Source organism: Erinaceus europaeus, chromosome 9 (assembly GCF_950295315.1).
Source record: "Erinaceus europaeus chromosome 9, mEriEur2.1, whole genome shotgun sequence".
Classification (NCBI taxonomy): Eukaryota; Metazoa; Chordata; class Mammalia; order Eulipotyphla; family Erinaceidae; genus Erinaceus; species Erinaceus europaeus.
This window is the reverse complement of record NC_080170.1, coordinates 44,301,501-44,321,093: the sequence shown is the minus strand read 5'-3', so window position 1 is coordinate 44,321,093 and position 19,593 is coordinate 44,301,501. Positions and strand designations below refer to the sequence as shown.

Sequence of the window (19,593 nt, the reverse complement as noted above, 5' to 3'; positions counted from 1 at the left end):
GAACATGATGGCAGCAGAGGACCTAAGGGGGTTGAATTGTGTGGAAAACTGAGAAGTGTTATACATGTACAAACTACTGTATTTTATTGTTGACTGTAAACTACTAATCACCAGTAAAGAAAAAAAAAATCACTGCCCACAGTGTCATAGGTTTTTCTAGCTATTTTATGGACATTGAAATATATTCTTTTTTAAAAAAATATTTATTCCCTTTTGTTGCCCTTGTTGTCTTATTGTTGTAGTTGTTATTGTTGTCGTCGTTGTTGGATAGGACAGAGAGAAATGGAGAGGAGGGGGAGAGAAAGATAGACACCTGCAGACCTGTTTCACTGCCTGTAAAGCAACCCCCCTGCAGGCAGGGAGTCAGGGGCTCGAACTGTGAAATATACTCTTAAAAGAAATAGTATTTAAAGATTACAGATAACTATTCTATACATTTTTTAATGAAAAATACATTATGAAAGACAACGATGAGATATCACTTCACACCTATGAGAATGTCATACATCAGAAAAGGTAGCAGCAAATGTCATACATCAGAAAAGGTAGCGGCAACAAATGCTGGAGAGGTTGTGGGAACAAAAAAAACCCTCCTGCACTGCTGGTGGGAATGTCAATTGGTCCAATCCCTGTGGAGAGTGGTCTGGAGAACTCTCAGAAGGCTAGAAATGGACCTACCCTATGACCCTGAAATTCCTCCCCTAAGTATATATCCTAAGGAACCAAACATACCCATCCAGAAAGATTTGTGTATACCTATGTTCGTAGCAGCACAATTTGTAATAACCAAAACCTGGAAGCAATCAGGTGTCTAATAACAGATGAGTAGCTGAGTGAATTGTGGTGTACACACACACACACACACACACACACACACGCACACACACAATGGAATACTACTCAGCTATTTAAAATGGTGAAGTCATTTTCTCAACTCATCTTGGATGGAACTTGAGGGAATCACGTTAAATGAGATAAGTCAGACAGAGAAGGATGAATATGGGATGATCTCACTCATGGAGAGAAGTTGAAAAATAAGAACAGAAGGGAACACAAAGTAGAACTTGGACTGTGTTTGGTATATTGCACCAAAATAAGACTTTGGGGGTAGGGGGTGGAGGGTTCAGGTCCTGGAACACGATGGCCAAGGAGGACCTAGAGGGGGCTGAATTTTTGTGGAAAACTGAAAAATATTACACATGTACAAACTACTGTATTTTACTATCAACTGTAAACCATTAATCCTCCAAATAAAAAGAAAAATTTATTATGGACATAATATTATAGCAAGGCAGATCTAGAGCAGCTCTATACAGGTGAAATATGTAAACTGCGTATCATTTTAAAAATTCTAGGGACTGAGCAGTAGTGCAACAGATTAAGTGCACATAGTATAAAGTATGAAGCACAAGGACCGGCTCAAGGATACTGGTTCAAGCCCCCGGCCCCCCACCTGCAGGAGGGTCGCTTCACAGGTGGTGAGGCAGGTCCACAGGTGTCTTTCTCTCCCCCTCTCTGTTTCTTCCTCCCCTCTCAACTTCTCTCTGTCCTATCATATATATATATATATATATATATATATATATATATATATATATATATATATATGAGTGTGTGTGTGTATACGTATATGGATATGTATATATATCCACAGGAGCAGTGGATTCATAGTAAGAGTTAAAAAAAAAAGTCAGGTAGGTGACTTAGCAGGTAGAGTGCATGCTTTATATGTGTGGGGACCCACACACCATCACCAAGTTTGAGATCTTCCACTACATATAGTAAAGCAGTGCTTTCATATCTCTCCCATAACAATAAACATTTTTTGTTTGTTTTGTTTTCCCTTTTGTTGCTCTTGTTGTTGTTTTTTTTTTTATTGTTGTAGTTGTTATTGATGCCGTCATTGTTGGATAGGACAGAGAGAAATGGAGAGAGGCAGGGAATACAGAGGGGGAGAGAAAGATAGACACCTGCAGACCTGCTTCACCGCTTGTGGAGTAACCCCCCTGCAGGTGGGGAGCCAGAGGCTTGAACTGGGGTCCTTGCGCTTCGTGCCACATGTGCTTAACCTGCTGCGCTACTGCCCGACCCCCAACAATAAACATTTTTAAAAAGTGAAAAAGAAGCAGGCGAACTTAATATATTCAACCTAGTATATCTAAAAAGTTACTATGTTGGGAGTCGGGCAGTAGAGCAGCAGGTTAAGTGCACGTGGCGCAAAGCATAAGGACTGGCAGAAGGATCCCGGTTCAAGCCGCTCCCCACCTGCAGGGACGTCGCTTCACAGGTGGTGAAACAGGTCTGCAGGTGTCTATCTTTCTCTCCCTCTCTGCCTTCCCCTCCTCTCTCCATTTCTCTCTGTCCTATCCAACAATGACGGCATCAATAACAACAACAATAATAACTACAATAATAAAAAGACAACAAGGGCAACAAAAGGGAAAATAAATAAAATTTTTTTAAAGTTATCATATAAAGACGTAGTTAACATAAATAGTATGCACAGTATTGACTGGTTTATTTAACCTAAGGATAGTTTTGTTTTCTGATTTCTATTTATCAGGACATGAAAGATCAGATGTCCACTTCATCTGTGCAGGCATTGGCTGAAAGGAAAAACAGGCAGGTGAGTAAGCCTCAGAAGAGACAGTATTAATCAAAGATAGCACATGGGGAGATAGTTGGAATTCAAGACTGCATACCATCCTGTATTATGTGTTCAAGCACAAGACCTTTGCATGCTGAGCTCTGAGTCTCCAGTGATGCTAGGAGGATCAGTGACAGTCCAGCAGTACTATTAGTCATTGTCCTTCACTGCTTTCTTACCTCTGGCCTCCTCCAGTATCTCTGCTCCCCACTACAACACCTAGCACACAGCCATTTCCTTTGCACCCTGTGTACAGACTGCAGTAGGGGCGTTCATTGCTTAGCTGTCCTTTTTTCTGCTGGACCCCTAACACTGTGCCACTTGGGCATCCACCTACACCCCAGCTAATAACCTGGTCAAGGAGAGAGATAGTGAGCAGTATGATAACTTGGTGGTGGTGGTACACTTGGTCAGTATTAATCTACCTATGTTTCTTTTCTAACCTGCTGCCTTCCCCTCCCTGTAGGCCCTGTTGGGGGACAGTGGAGGTCAGAGCTGGAGCACTGGAACTTCAGATAAATACAGCCGCCTGGGCCGAGAGCTCCAGCTTGCCAACTCCCATTTCATTGAGGAGCAGCAGGCCCAGCAACAGGTACAGGCCCCTTTGGTGCAACAGGACTGGAGGCAGGGCCCCTCCCTTCATTTTTCACTCACTTCCATGTAGCGGGGTGCTTTGTGACTGATAGCAGACAGCTGGACCACAGCACCTGTGTCTGTGTGCATCAGGATTGTGCTTACAAAGGGTTGAAACCTTCTTTGCATCCAGGGAACCAAGCTCAATTAGGTTTTTTTTTTTTTTTTGAGGAAAGCAGACCAGACATCTCACACTAACAAAGGCCATTGATTTAAAGAAGAATGCACATGACAGCCTCTCCCCAGCCTCCTCTTGTATACTCTGTTTGTTCCTTTCAACAAAAGCACTTTTAAAAAAAATCAAGTCTGTTTTCTTCTGAAAATACGCCTTTATGTAATACAGAAATGGTAGCTTTGGTGGAAGTTAGGAATAGTAGAAGGGAAGTGTGGCTGATCATGTCTATGTTGCTGCTGTAGATGTGCACTTGCGCTCATGATGATGTATTTGGGGATTATTATACATTGAATTTAAATACTGTATTTCATGTCTACTTGTAGGTTGCTGTGTTTTTTCTAGGGACATATCTGCTAACCACCTGTCTACTTGTTATTAGCAGTCAAATTTTTTCAATAATAAGTGAAAAGCTAGAAAACAATTGAAAGTAAGCACTTGACCTCAGGGTGACTTAACTGCCCCAGAACCTCCTGACCATGTCCTTCAGGCAGGAGGAAAGGACTCTGTGGGTAGTTTTCCCACATCTGGAGGTTTGCCAGCCACTTTCTTATATTTAAGCTGTGGCTGTCAGTTGTGGATTGAGACCTTGACCTGGGCTGTCAGAGTCCTCTTACAAGTGTCCCCATGATGCAGGGTCACTGCACTGGCACTTTTAGCCATTGTCAATTCCCATATGGCACTTCAGTCACCAGAGCAAACCTCCCTTGGTGGTTTCAAGCTCCGCTGACTGTTCCCAAGTTGGATCAGCAGGAGATGTGAGAAGCTTGACAACACAGTCTTTTGAAAAGCGGTGTGTTCTCGGAGGCGACGGTCTGGTCCTTTGATTTCTGGGCTTTGCTTCTGAATGTGAATTGTCCCAAGTTGGCAAGGCAGTGAGCAGCTGCTCAAGTGCTGGGCTCGGAACCAGGTGAGATGAGTTTTAATTGCCTCTTTCCCATTTCTCTGGCACCAGCTGATTGTGCAGCAGCAGGACGAGCAGTTGGAGCTGGTCTCTGGCAGCATTGGGGTGCTGAAGAACATGTCCCAGCGCATTGGAGGGGAACTGGAAGAGCAGGCCGTGTGAGTGAGCAGCACCCTGTGTGCTCTGAAATCAAGGGACAAAGCCATCTTAGGAGGCCTCTCCACAGCCCGACAGTTACATGGCTAGGAAACCCAAGGCTATTTTATTTATAGCTACATCTTTATTCTTCTTTACAAACTGACCTACCCAAAGGAAATAAATCTATCAGATAAAAATCTCAACAAGGTGTAGGGGGAAATCATTGTTTTTAAACACCTGCAAACTCTGAGCAGAGACTTGGTGTTATAAATAGAAAGGTGAAAGGAATGGGTGTGCTGCCTCCGAAGGCCTGTGTCCTGGAGAGGAAAGGGCACAAGATGACTTTGCTCCATTACCCTGAGATCTCCTGCTATGGCCAACACTGTTGCTTGTTGTCTGCATCTTAAATTTGATTTATTGATTGATAGGAAAAAACACCTTTATAAACTTAACTCAGTTGGAGCCAGGTGGTAGTACACCTAGTTGAGTGCAAGCACTGGAGTTCAGTCCCGTCTCCACTTGTCGAGAAGTTTCACAAGTGGTGAAGCAGTGTTGCAGGTTTTTCTCTTTATTTTTCTTTCTTTATTTCTTTCTTCCTCCCATTCTGTTTCTCTCTTGATTTCTTTCTATCCAATAAATAAATACATATTTAAATAATAATAAATATAAAAAATTAATTGGCATATCGCACCAAAGTAAAAGACTCTAGGGTGGGTGGGTAGGAGAATACAGGTCCATGAAGGATGATAAATGACATAGTGGGGGTTGTATTGTTAAATGGGAAACTGGAGAATGTTAATGCATGAACAAACTATTGTATTTACTGTTGAATGTAAAACATTAATTCCCCAATAAAGAAATAAATTTTTTTAAAAAAGAAACCCCCCCAAAAATACATATATATAAAAAATTAACTCCAGTTAATTAAAACCAAAAATAAAAAGTAAAATAAGGTACACAAGAAACCATATAACTTACTTGTTTTTCCTTAATAATAGTCTCTTGCACTCTGAAGCATGACATAAAAAATAACAGCTCTGTGGTGTTAGAAGTGGTGCAGTGGATAAAGCATTGGATTCTCAACCATGAGGTCCGGAGTTTAATCTCCAGCAGCATATGTACCAGAATGATGTCTGGTCCTTTCTCCTATCTTTCTCACAAATAAATAAATAGGGAGTCAACGGTAGCGCAACGGGTTAAGCGCACGTGGCGCAAAGTGCAAGGACCAGCGTAAGGATCCCGGTTCGAGCCCCTGGCTCCCCACCTGGAGGCAAGTCGCTTCACAGGCAGTGAAGCAAGTCTACATGTGTCTTTCTTTCTCTCCCCCTCTTTCTTCTCCATCTCTCTCCATTTCTCTCTGTCCTATCTAAAAATAACGATATCAACAACAATAATAACTACAACAATAGAAAACAAGGACAACAAAAAGGGAAAAATAAATATAAATAAATATAATAAATAAATAAATAAATTCTCAAAAAAAAGAAAGAAATCTAAAGATAACCCTTAAAATAATTATGGTTTTAAAATATAGCAGTTCTAAATGCTAACATTTAACACCTTTGCCATTTTACACATTCCTGGAAAAAAAAAATCCACCGAAAGACCTCAGAAACTCTGTCTTATTATACATTCCTTCGTTCTGAACTCCAGGGCATCTAAGTACAGGGCCTGCTGAGAATTCCTGGGTATCAACAACATAAATAGTGTCTCTGCCATCAGGGGCTTACCCTTTGTTGGGTACAGTGGACTTCAGGTAAATGAATGCAACTCACCACATAGTAACAGAGTGAGGGATTCATGGTGCCTTGAAAGCCCTAGTCTTAGTGCCTGAGGAAAGAGTCCTTATTGGAAGTGAAGGAGAGGAGAGCCAGGTGAGGAGATGGTCTGCCAAGAGGAAGGAAACTTCTGTGATACTTCAGAGGTGAGATTTGTATGGAACAGAGACCTGGAGATCAGGAGAGTCACAGTAGTCAAGACAGGGAGGCAGAGAACAGAATAGAGTCATTTAAAGCTGAGCTAAAGAGTTGGGATTTTTTGACACCTGATTAAGCGCACACATTACAGTGTGCAAGGACCCATGTTCGAGCCCTTGGTCCCAACCTGCAGGGGGACAACTTTATGATCGGTGAAACGGTGCTGCAGGTGTCTCTTTGTCTCTCTCTCTCTCTCTCTCTTTCTCTATTTCCCCACCCCTCTCGATCTCTGGCTAGCTCTGTCCAATAAATAAAGATGATAAAAAAAATTTTAAAAGACTTGCTTCATTAAAAAATTCAAAAAATTTTAGCTATATACAGTTATAATGCAGTGCATGACATTAAATAATTTCTTGTAGTTAAACAGAAATTGATGAGAAGCTTTCTTTATATTACTAAGTCTGCAAAGAAAATTACCAATTTACTTATAAATTTTGGGTTTTCTCAGAACAATACCTCCTTTCATTAAATAAAGAAAATAAAATGTAAGTTGTGGTTCTGGAGGTGGCGTAGTAGATAAGGCATTGCACTCTCAAGCATGAGGTCCCAAGTTCAATCCCTGGCAGTACACGTACCCAAGTGATGTCTGGTTCTTTCTCTCCTCCTGTCTTTCTCATGAATAAATAAATAAAATCTTAAAAAATAAAAAAGGGGGTAGATAGCATAATGGTTATGCAAAGAGACTCACATGCCTGAGGCTTCAAAGTCCCGGGTTCAGTCTCCTGCACCACCATAAGCTAGACCTGAACAGTGTTCTGGCAAAAATTAATTAATTAAAAATTAAAAAAAGCAAGTTAAATACATTTTTACATTAAGCATATTAAGATAAGATAAAAAGATGTTTCTAAGTATATTTGTAAAATATAATTTGGATCAAGTGTGTGTTTTGGGATGTTAACATCCTTTGCCAACAAAAATAATTGTCACACAAATTTAAATAAATAACCAATAAAATAATGAACTAATAAAATATTAAGATTTGAGATGAAACTGAGCTCCTTCATATAGACTGAATATCAGTAATGATTCTAGACACAGGTTACATAGAAAAAGCAAATGCAATCCAACTCAATGTGACTAAGCAGTGAATTAAACGTATGGCGTATAGAACTTGAAAAGTACAGTAAGAGATCTTGAAGCAGTCATAGCTCAAACAGAATTCCACCTGCATTTTTTTCCGAAGCCACTTTGCTCTACTTTGTTCCACATGCTGGCTTTTTCCTTTAGTTGTCAAAATGGCCATGATAGACACATATGGGAATACTCAGAGGCTAGAAGACAACAAAAATAAATGAGGGAAAAAAATAAGAATTAAGTCTAAAAAATGAATCCTAGTGTACTAAGTTGTTATACATGTTCTTTTAAGGAGAAATCTTGTATTCAGAGAAATACAATGTACTGTTTTTTTCTATGCCTGGATAATTTTGGAGATTTTAGATCCTCTACCAGGATCTATTGATCTGTTTTCCAAAGAGAATGGATAAAGGAAACCATCCAAAATAAACAACTGACACATTACACATTTCACAATTGGTCTGGGATCTACCATTCTCCCCCTCCCCTTCTCTCTCTCTCTCTCCCCCCCCTCCCTCTCCCCCTTCCCCCCCCTCCCTCTCCCCCTTCCCCTCCCCTCCTCCTCCCCCCTCCCCTCCCCCCTCCCCCTCCCCGTCCCCCTCCCCGTCCCCCTCCCCCTCCCTCTCCCTCTCCCTCTCCTTCTCTCTCTCTTGCCTCTAGGGTTATTGCTGGGGCTTGGTGCCAGCACTTCACTGCTTGTGGATCAAGCCCCCTGCAGGTGGGGAGCTCAAGGTTTGAACTGGGATCCTTGAGCAGGTCCTTGCGCTTCATACTATGTGCGCTTAACCTGGTGCTCCACTGCCAACCTATATCTCTTTATATCCCCTTTATATCTTTATATATCCTATATCCCCTCCCAATATCTCTTTAACTAGAGTTTATGGGATAATTTTTAAAAAGATTTATTTCATATGAAATAGAAAACTCTTGGGCTAGAGGGAGAGAAAAAAGAAGTCAGAACATGGTTCTGGTAAAGGCAGTGCCAGTGACTGAACCAGGCTTCTAGTTTTTCAAGAACTGTGCTCTTACCAGTTCAGCTATTAACCTGGCTGTATATGTATATATATATATATACATATATATATATATATGTGTATATATATATATATATATATAAATTTTAATCAGAGCACTGCTCAGCTTTGGTTTATGGTGGTGTAGGGGCTTGAACCTGGTACTTTGCAGCCTCAGGCACGAGAGTCTGTTTGCCTAAATATTATGCTACCTCGACCCTCTTTATTTATTTTTAATGGCCACACATCTTCTGACATTTTACTCATCAGAAGGGAAATTTTCAGCCTCATGCCTTTCTATCATGGTAAGATTGTAACTACTCTTATCAATCAAGCAGGGTTATTGACTGCTGAATTTAAGTTTTTAAATTCCATGCTGCTTCCTCCTGGCTCTTTGAGCATTAGCTCTGCAGAAGCTCACTTCTGCAATCCAACTGATATGCTGTGAAATACCAAGTCACCTAGAAAGGTCTCAGTTCAGTCCAACTTGAGAGCTGGTTAGGGGAGTAAGATGAAATTAAGTTATTTCAGTTATTTGATTCATCCTCAACAATTCACAGTATTCCAGCTGGGACCCCAGATTTCATGCAGCACTGGAAAGGCATGACAAAACAAGTCAAATCTACTGTTTATTGAATTTCTGACCGATACAATCCTTGAGGATAATAAAATAATGATACTACGTGGCAGACGTTTGAGGCTATTTGTTGGGGCAAGGGAGGACCGCGAATCCTAGTTCCATCGGGACACAGAATTTTTGTGACCAGAAACTTTTATTTTTGCCCGCTCACTGAGAGGAAAGGAAATTCGGGAACACCTGAGGAAGTCAGGCTTCGATTCCCTTACCTGAGGGAAAAGAGGAACAAGGGCAGATACTCAGAATAGGTATCACAGGTGTAGTAGATACTCAGAGCTCCAGGACTGGGTGCTAGCACAGCAGGTGGAGCTGGTAATTAGCAGCCGTCTCACAGCTAGGAGACAGTGATTTGGGGTTAGAAAGGGAAATACCCTGTGGCCCTGCTGTTGATGGTGCCTAAAGGCACTAGATTGTTCCACTGGCTGTAGGCAGAGTTTGTGCTGGGTGTGGGTAAACTAGAACCCAACGCAGATACAGATAAGACGGTGCTTGAGTCCTGGAAGTGTCCTCACTAGTTTGGGCTTATTGGAACCAAATGAGCTCCGATTGTGTACAAATAAAAATAAAGAGTTGGGATTTTTTCTAAATGTCCTAGGGAACCAGCGGAGACTGTTAGGGGGTCATCAGGTGTGGTCAGGTTATGTTTTTGGAAGGCCCACCTCATCTACCTATGGATGGTAAGATGAACCACAGCAGAGCATGATTGGAAGCTAGAGCAGCAGAAATCCAGTTAAACATGTTTAATTTCTATCCAAAATAGGCTCTTAACATAAAGTTTCAGTATGGGGTGGAAAAAGCCCAGTAACTAAGCTACTTCTATGGAAAGGCAGTTAGGTTGTTGGACAGTGGAGAGAATCTGGGCTTGTCTTACCAGATAAAGATGGTGAACAGGACCTGCGCAAGGATCCTGGTTCAAGCTCCCAGCTCCCCATCTGCAGGGGGGGAATCGCTTCACAAGCAGGTCTGCAGGTGTCTTGTCTTTCCCTCCCCTTGTCTTCCCCTCCTCTCTCCATTTCTCTCTGTCCTATCCAACAACGACGACAACAATAATCACTAAAACAATAAAACAAGGGCAAAAGAAGGAAATAAATAAATAAATATAGGTGGTGAACAGGATAAACACCCTTTTTTCTCTGCTCCCACTCTAACCCCCATGAGAACAGTAGCAGCAGGAGGTTTTCAAAGGCATGAGACCTATAGAGATGTTGAGCATGGGATAAGAACCAATAACTAACTTTTTAGGTCCTAGAGAGCAGAAAGACAAATTCTGGTTATTGACTCAACAGACCAAAGAAATCTGTGCCATCTACTATCCCACACCCCAACTGGGAGGAGCACTGAATGTGAACACATGAGATCATGACAGTTACTTGAGGAAGGGAAGGAGAGGTGGGATGGATACAGAGGTATGAGTGAAATGTGAATCAAGCCAAACCCTAGCAAGTAAATCAAAAGAAGAGATCAGGAACCTGAGATATGAGAATGTTCTATCCAAAAAATGGAGACCGCTTAAGAGAACAGTACCTGGGCCTGAACTACTAGCAGGTGCATTGGGGAATGAGAAACAATTGAATCTTTGTTAAAATCTTAATGGATTGTTTAGCTGCTTAACTTGAGTATGTGTATAATTTTGATATAGGAAATGGGTTTCTTGGACTCAGATCTGTGCTATCCATTACAACTTCCACAAGCCACATGAGGCCAATAAGTACATGACATGTCAAATCTGAACCGAAACATGCCTGAGTGCAACATGCATCCTGGATTGGGAAAGACTTACTGGGAAGAGAATGTGCCTATTAGCAGCTCTTTATATTAATTACATGTTGAAGTGAAAATATTTTAGATTCCCTAGGCTAAACAGATTATTAAAATAAATAATTTTAATTATTCAAAAAATTTAAACATGAATAGATTATTAAAATTAATTATTTTAATTATTTACTTTAAAATATTTTTAACATGACTTCTAGAAAACAAAATAACCAAGGTAGAGGGTTGCAGAGGTGAGGCAGCTGGATTATTCACCTGGACAGTGTGTCTGCCTTCAATATGTGCAATCCAGATTCCAACCCAGCCTCCCTGTACTAGAGGAAGCTTCAGTGCTTGTGCTGTCTTTCCTCCCCCTTCTGTGTCTGATGCTCTTTCTGCATGAAAAACAAGGCCTGGAGTGGTGAAGCCACAGTAACAACAAAATAGTATATGTGTATTTCTTTTGGACAGCACTGAGCTCACTGGTTGTGAGCTAGAACTTAGGCTGGAATTTGAGTGACTTGCCTGCTTTGTCTTTAGTCAGGAAAGCCATATCCCCAACACAAAGAAAGCTCTTGTTCTTTAGGGTTTGACCCTTGCTGTGTAGGTCTGCCAGCTACAGGCTGCTCCCAGGATCTAAGATGTAAAAAAAAAAACAAAACAAAACAGAGAAGAAGAAGGAGAGGGAGATGAAGTAGGAGAAGAGGGAGAAGAAAAAGGAGGAGGAGAAGAGAGGAAGAAAGAAAAAGAGAAAAAGGGTTTTATTTGAGAATTGAGGTAAAAGACAAAGAGTTGGTATTGTAGTTTACTTAGTAATTTACTTCAGCATAGAGTTTACTTAGTAATTACTTAGTGAGGAGTCAGTTGCTCTGAATACTGCAGGTACCCCATTAGGGCACTGGTCAAAACCATGATTTCTAGCTGCAGCTGATGCTGTCAAAGTCATCAGGCTTTTTAATAAGACCTCTAGTACTAATTGGTATGTTACCTTCTATCATTAAAGTAATCATAGGTCCATCAAAAGCAGAAGAGTCTGTAATGTTCACTAACAAATGAAATAATCAGTAGTAGTAAGAACATTTTGGTGTTTTCTTTTCCAGTACACTTTGGGCAATAAATAGTGTCAACCTCCAGAACCAGTTCGCATAATGGCTTCTCTGCTGATATAGACCAGGAATGTCTGTGCTAAGGCCTTCTGACCTGATGATACAATACAGAGTGCCATAAGGAGGCTATTATGCAGTTAAAGTGTATCTTAGACTCACAGTACTGTAAAATGTGTTGTATGCCATGTGGTAGAAACTGGAAAGACAGTACAGATGATATAGTCCCCTATCAATTAATTGTAGGTGCCCAGTTCAAGGCAGCAAGGTAAACAGATGGCAAAACCTAGCTGTCTGTCTGACCCCACAGAGGTTGCTTTTCTTGGCGTTGTGCTGCCTGAGTTGTATAGTCAAGTACACTGCCTTGTCTACAGTCTAGAGAGCTCTAAAGGCTTTTAACTTTTTTTTTTAAGTTTGTGGCATGTTCATGCTGCAGAAAACCCTGACCAGAGCAAATTGCAAACATAATTCCTCAGTTTTCTCTGCAGAACTGTGAATGTGTTTGACCATACAAGACCTGCCCCCAGATCCTGTTGAGAGTCTTGGCTGACAGCATAAATAAAATTTACTTTTTTTTTGGGAGTCGGGCGGTAGCGCAGCGGGTTAAGTGCAGGTGGCGCCAAACTCAAGGACCGGCATAAGGATCCAGGTTTGAGCCCCCGGCTCCCCACCTGCAGGGGAGTCGCTTCACAGGCGGTGAAGCAGGTCTGCAGGTGTCTGTCTCTCCTCTTCTCTGTCTTCCCCTCCTCTCTCCATCTCTCTCTGTCCTATCCAACAACAATGGCATCGATAATAACTACAACAATAAAACAACAAGGGCAACAAAAGGGGAATAAATAAATAAATTTAAAATTTTTTTTACTTTTTTTTTAAATTGGGGAGCTAATGGCTTATAGCACCGTCTTTGACACAGCGCTAAAATTTCTCATCTCACCATGATCAAAGTCTACGAAACACTTTCACCCTCAGCCTAGATCCTTTTTCACCATCATGTACCAGTACCCTAAAGCCCTTCCCCACTCCCTCCCTCCCCAGAGTCCTTTGCTTTGGTGCAATACACCAAACCCAGTTCAAGTTTTACTATGTGTTTCCCCTTCTGTTCTTGTTTTTAAAGTTCTGTCTATGAGTGAGACCATCCCATATTCACCCTCTTCTTGCCTTATCTAGTGAAGATCCAGAGAGTCAACAGATATGAAGTCCCAGTTCATTGATTATCAGAGAAATGCAAAGGAAGACAACACTGAGATACCACTTCACTACTGTGAGAATGTCATACATCAGAAAGGATAGTAACAACAAATGTTGGAGAGGTTGCAGGGGTAATGGAACTCTTCTGCACTGCTGGTGGGAAAGTAAATTGGTCTACTTCTGTGGAAAGCAGTCTGGAGAACTCTTAGAAGTCTAGAAGTGAACCTACCCTATGACCCAGCAATTCCTCTCCTGGGAATATATCCTAAGAAAACAAATACACCCATCCCAAGAGATCTGTGTATACCTATGTTCATAGCAGCACAATATGTAATATCCCAAACTGAAGTAACTTAAGTGTACAATTCACTGCTTTTTAAAATCCATGTTTTGGGGCAGGGGTAGATAGCATAATGGTTAATACAAACAGACTCTCATGCCTGAGGCTCCATCAAGTCCCAGGTTCAGTCCCCTGTACCACCATAAACCAGAGCTAAGCAATGCTCTGGTTTAAAAAAAAAAAAAATCATGTTTTGAAATAAGTACATCTTAAGGATTTCACATAAATCAGGAACTTTAATTTCAGTGTTGCTTTTTTATATGGGTTAAAATATGTCTTGATCCTGATTTTAATGCATTGCTGAGACTTTGTACTCACCTTCTCCTTTGTGTGTCTGCTTCTCTTTCTAGTATGTTGGATGACTTCTCTCATGAATTAGAGAGCACTCAGTCTCGACTGGACAATGTGATGAAGAAACTTGCAAAAGTGTCTCACATGACCAGTGGTATGTATGAAGGCTTAAGAAATCTTAATTCCAGAAACAGTCTTTTTGAGGGGAGGGAGGGTAAGGGGTGTCTCTCATGGCTGTGCCAATTCAGACCTCTTTCCTGTAGCATATTTTTTGTCATACTTGTAGGTCAGAGAAGGAACCAGCATAGGACCCTCTACATGTGCCCTCTACTTGGGGTGAATTTTATGTACTTTCCCACAAAGAGGAGGTGGTAGTTGCTTAGTAAGGGAAGTGACTTCCTTTGTAATTTGCAAAGTCCTGTTTTGCTTATGTATTTATTTCCCATTTCCTCACTAAAATAGAGCGCATATTTTTAAATAGTAATCAAAAAGTCAGTTGTTTCTCTTGGACCTGCTTTTGTGAAAGAAAAGGTTCTACTATTTCAGTATAACATGGCTTTGCAGATTGAATTTAAATTCAGTGATAAATTCCAGCAAATGTACACCAGAATGGGGATAAAGAATAATAGCTTTCTTTTTTAATATCTATTTATTTATTTATTGGATAGAGACAGTTAGAAATTGAGAGGGAAGGGGGAAACAGAGAGGGAGAGAAAGAGACACACACAGCACTGCTTTATCACTTGCAAAGCTTTAACTCTGCAGGTAGGGGCTGGGGGCTCAAACCAAGAATAATAGTTTTCCTTCTAGTTACCATATAAGAAGATATATAGTGACTTTTTCAGCTACAATAACCCAGCTCCCTGACTATATAAGCAAGTGTCTATTTTAAGTCAAAGACTTTCTTGATTTGTGAGTGGTGATTGAAGGAAGCAATTGAAATACCCCTTGGAAGTCAGTTGCATGTTTGTTTGTTTGTTTTTAATACTTATTTTCACTTTGTTGCCCTTGTTTTATTGCTATAGTTATTGATGTCATCGTTGTTGGATAGGACAAAGAGAAATGGAGAGAGGAGGGGAAGATGGGGAAAGAAAGATAGACAACTGCAGACCTGCTTTACCGCCCGTGAAGCGACTCCCCTGCAGGTGGGGAGCTGGGGGCTCGAACCGGGATCCTTACGCCAGTCCTGTGCTTTGTGTCACGTGCGCTTAACCCACTGCGCTTCTGCCCTGGCTCCCTAGTTACATGTTCTTGATCCACAGCACCCTTGCCTCTTCCCCTTCCTTTTTCTAGATAGCACCTTCTTTTAGTTTCCAGGAGGTGTGGGAAAGGGGTTGGGCACTGATCATTTAGCCTATGAGGCAGGTGTAATCACATACCTATATTCTTCCTTAAGTTCTTTGGGGCTCAGTTTCCTGATTATGAAATAGCAGATTGATGCCTGCCTCTGAAGGTCATAATGAGGATTAAATAAAATAATAATAGTAGTAGTAGTATTTAACGGTATCTTCTATGTGTGAGTACTTAGCAAAAGTTTGATTAAAAAGAAATAGTAACACAGGCAAAAGATGGCCCAGAGGGGCAAAGAGCCTGTTACATCCAAAAAAGAAGCTCAAAGCCAGATTGTCTTTCATTCACATCAGCAACAAATATCTTTGTATTTGTGCAGGCTCTTTGTGGCCAGATGCGGACACCAGCTTAACTCCCCTTGACACACTTTGACAACGGTTTGCAAAGCTTTCTGATTCTCTCTGGTCTCGCCTCTTCCACCCCCATCCCTTTGCTTTGAAAAGGGGGGGAATGGTTTAATGAAGTGTTATATAACGAGTTTAAACACCAAGCCTCTCACTGGTGTGTGTTATTCGAAAAGTCAAGTAGCTACTTCAGCAGCAGTTTTGTTTGGGGAAGAGCATCTGAACAAAGATGCACTGTGCCTTTGTTCCCCAGCATTCCGGGTATGAATAATTTAGAAAAGTGCTTGCATTGTGATAAGCAAGTCGGTCAGCATGTAAAAATAGCACCAAGGCTTGCTTATGTTTTGTTTTTTTCTATTCACTTCCAAAAGAAGAGTTTGGGGAGCAAAGTAAGAGCTTCAGTTTCATTTACCTCCAGGGCAGGAGACAGTATTTAGCCTAAAAGGCTTTTCGGTTTGGACAGCTTGTCTGTGGTTTTCCCGTCATTCTTTGCTTCCTCCCCAAAGAAAAAGTGCTTTAAGGGCCTCTGGTTGGGTGGTGTCTGCCTCAGTTTGACAAGTAGGCAGTTTGTATTTGTGTCTCTCCACCTCCCTAAAGTTGGAGAAAGTTCACTGCTTTTTAATCAGACTTACACATAAAATGTAACAGATACATTGGTAAGAGAACACACACATTGTAGTTCTAGAAAAAAGTGGAACTTTCGTCCTTGTCACTGGCTGTTCTGGTAGAAGTCAGCAAGATATACTAACTTTTTTGAACGACCCAAGTGAAGGAGTAATCTTAACATTCTCTCCTATCCAGAGAGTATATATAACCCATTTGTAGACAGATTTTCTTCCCCTACCTTTCCAAAATTTGTTGTCTGACTTTTCTCTATACGGGAGAAAAGCATATCTGGAGAGTATAAACAGCTACCACTGGGGTTGCCTTTCCTCCTCCTTCTGTCTCAAGCAGGTCTTGAGTTTGCAAAGCTGTTTATGGCTTCTCACTTGAGTTCACAAAAGCCCTTGTGGCTGGTTCTTGCCCCTTCTGGAGTAAAGTCAGCTAGGGTAACAGCTCCTGGAGGTTACCTAGTTCATGCTTCACAGAAGCAGCTCACCCACCACTTCAAAGGAAACTGACTTTAAAAGCATGTCCCTGGGTTGTGCTAGCTTATGATGGATGTTCTCATTGGTGAAAACCCCTATTTCATGCAGCTGCTGAAGAGAAAGTGATGGGGGAAGGGAGGAGAGATTGGGTAGAGGCTGATAGAAAACCTAGAAATCCCAGACTGGTTCAGTATTGGAAAAGTAGGTTTGAGAATGGCAGGATGCCTGGGGTGGAGGCAGGAATAAGCACAGGAATTATTGGGGGTGGGCAGGAAGCCATTACCTTCACGGCTTTGTCCTGGAAGAATACCAGCTATAATCATTTTAATGAGTGATTTAAATTTATTGTAAGTACTTAAAACTAGACCAAAGAGTGCTAGATACTTGGATTTTCTTGACCATTAAAGTGATAGTATTAATATTATCTTGAGTAGGATGAACCCTACCTCTTGCCCTTCAGAGCAGCCCTGCTTCAGCAGTGCTGGATCAAGTTGGTCTTTTTCCTGAACTGTCACTAAATGAGTTTCCAGCATGTCTGAAGGGGAACAGACTCATCACCATACAGAAGCTACTGGTTTCCTTATCAACTAGTACAGTTCTTATGGCAAATTTTTGGACTTTGGTCTTTATGATATTTAAACAATTGAAATGCATATTTTGTGAAAAGTTTTTGCAATCTACCTTCCTAGATTCAGACTTTTTAAGAATGTGATTCTCCATAGCAATGGTGTACTAACATCTGTAAATGTTCAAGTTAATGTCTGGTTCATTGGCATACCTTACTAATATATTTAAATGGAGCTCTCCTAGCTCTGAAAATATATTTTCATAGGCTTGTGGAAAAGGCCAGGACTCACCTATGGAAAAAATGCTTGTTCTTTTCCATCTTTCCAAGTGAAGAGAGCATCCCACCATTGCCAGCATCCTGTCCCCCAGGCCCAACCTTGGAAGCAGCTGTTGTCCAGTGAGGGGCCCTCTTCTGTTCCACAGACCTGCCTTGTTCACAGCTGCTTAGTTTCCTGTGCCTGTTGGAAACTTGATAGGTCAGAAAGTTTCAGAAAAGATAGTCTATGCATTTACAGCTGTAAAAGTTAATTTAACGGGAGTTGGGTGGTAGCGCAGTGGGTTAAGTGCAGGTGGCGCAAAGCACAAGGACCGGTGTAAGGATCAGTTCAAGCCCCCGGCTCCCTGCCTACAGGGAAGTCACTTCACAGGTGGTGAAGCAGGTCTGTAGGTGTCTGTCTTTCTCTCCCCCTCTCTGTCTTCCCCTCCTCTCTCCATTTCTCTCTGTCCTATCCAACAACAAACGACATCAACAGCAACAATAATAAACCACAACAAGGCTACAACAACAAGGGCAACAAAAGGGGGGAAAGATGGCCTCCAGGAGCAGTAGACTCATAGTGCAGGCATTAAGCCCCAACAATAACCCTGGAGGCAAAAAAAAATGATTTTAACACAGTTAATGAGTTAGGTGATCTTAATTGATAAAGTATGAGCATGCATGTACACTGGGGCCTGCATTTTCAGTTTGTTTCTCCCCACCCTCCCACAGTGCTCACTGAGGAAAGCAGACGATTATTACTGAATGAAACTATTCCATTTGGGTGGTTGATTAAAATGAACACACTTTGATTTGTAATGCTGTTGTCAAGACCTTTTCCACCATCAGAAAGACTAGGATCCATGGATTTTTAGTTAAGAGTGAGATACAGAGCATGTACTGATCACAAGATGCCCCTCTTGAGGGCTGTTGGGCTGGCATAGTGTCCTATAAGCCAGGATCGGAGTGACCAGGTTAGGTACCAGGCATTGGAACAGGTTCAAGATGCCCTCGGCCCCCAGCACTGATACCATCTGTCCCTTTCTGGCCTCAAGGTGTTGCCTTAAATGCCCTGTACATGTATCTTGGGGAACAGCTAACCTCTTTCCTGCCTTGCAGATCGGCGCCAGTGGTGTGCCATCGCCATCCTTTTTGCTGTCCTTCTGGTTGTGCTGGTCCTGTTCTTAGTGTTGTGATGTGGGCTGCCATGACTCTTCCCAGACTTGAACCTGGAGAAAATGGGGGGCAGTCCCCCCCCCGACCCCACTGCTGCCTCCTCACGTCCCCCTCCTGGAAACACAGCCTGCACTGACTTGTCTGTGAGCAGCGAGGGAGATGGCCCCTCTGTCCTGGTGCTCAAAGGGCCAGTGAGAAGATGACATCGACTTCGCACACTCCCAGCGATACCTGTCCCATTGATGGGGACAAGTCGCTGCTACTACTAATGGCTCCTGGGCCCAACCCTCAAGAAATCCAGGAAAAACTCCAGCTTGGCTTGCATTTGCTGTTGCTCCTTTCATTCTCATCCAACAGCTCCTTTCTCCAGCCTGACTTCCCTCCCCGTACTGTCCCATCAAAGTAGCTCATGGTGACATATTCCTAGTTCCTGTCACTCCCTTTCAGTGACATTCCTTAGTCCCTGAGCTGGTTATCAGTGGGAACAGAAGTATAGAGTGATTTGTGGCTGAAATGACTTTCAGGGATAAGTACTGGGATGAAAGGAATAATTAATGGAAAATAATGAAAAGCAGTGGGTTGGGGAGGTGCTCACAACTTGGGAGCTTGAACCAAACGGCAGCAAGACCCCAAGTGTAGGAGCTGAGGGAAGGATGGGTATGTCATCCAAGGGCAGAGTCTGAACCTTAGTGCCCTCACCTTGCTGTCCTGCAAGGTCCCTTGAGGTGCTCTTTACAGCCTGACGTTGACCTTGAAGATCTGGCTGCTCAATTTGAATAGATCTTTGAGCTTCTGGGCTCGCCTGCTGCACCAGTTCTTCATTGCTGCAGCACTCTGCATTTTGGGCATGCCATTGGGAATGGCTATGCATTGATGACATTTATTTCAAAACTGTATTGACAACAGAGATTAGTTCTCAGCCAGATCTTCTTACCCTCTGAAAT

The 19,593-nt window shown here is 42.0% G+C and overlaps 1 protein-coding gene across 4 annotated transcripts in view; it reads left to right on the top strand.

Moving 5' to 3' along the window:
- The window catches only part of STX6 (syntaxin 6), a 42,445-nt gene extending 23,472 nt beyond the window's left edge, over positions 1–18,973 (top strand). Inside the window, exons 4-8 of one of the 4 annotated variants that reach the window (XM_060197778.1) lie at positions 2,537–2,626; positions 3,114–3,239; positions 4,408–4,514; positions 13,928–14,022; positions 18,593–18,973. In XM_060197778.1, the coding sequence (XP_060053761.1) occupies positions 2,537–2,626; positions 3,114–3,239; positions 4,408–4,514; positions 13,928–14,022; positions 18,593–18,669 (495 nt within the window). In that variant the 3' untranslated portion in view covers positions 18,670–18,973. Of the gene's footprint in view, positions 1–2,536; positions 2,627–3,113; positions 3,240–4,407; positions 4,515–13,927; positions 14,023–14,154; positions 14,957–18,592 lie in introns of those variants that run through there. The other 3 variants (XM_007525843.3, XM_060197777.1, XM_060197779.1) reach the window with 3 other exon arrangements.
- Positions 18,974–19,593: the final 620 nt, after the last annotated feature.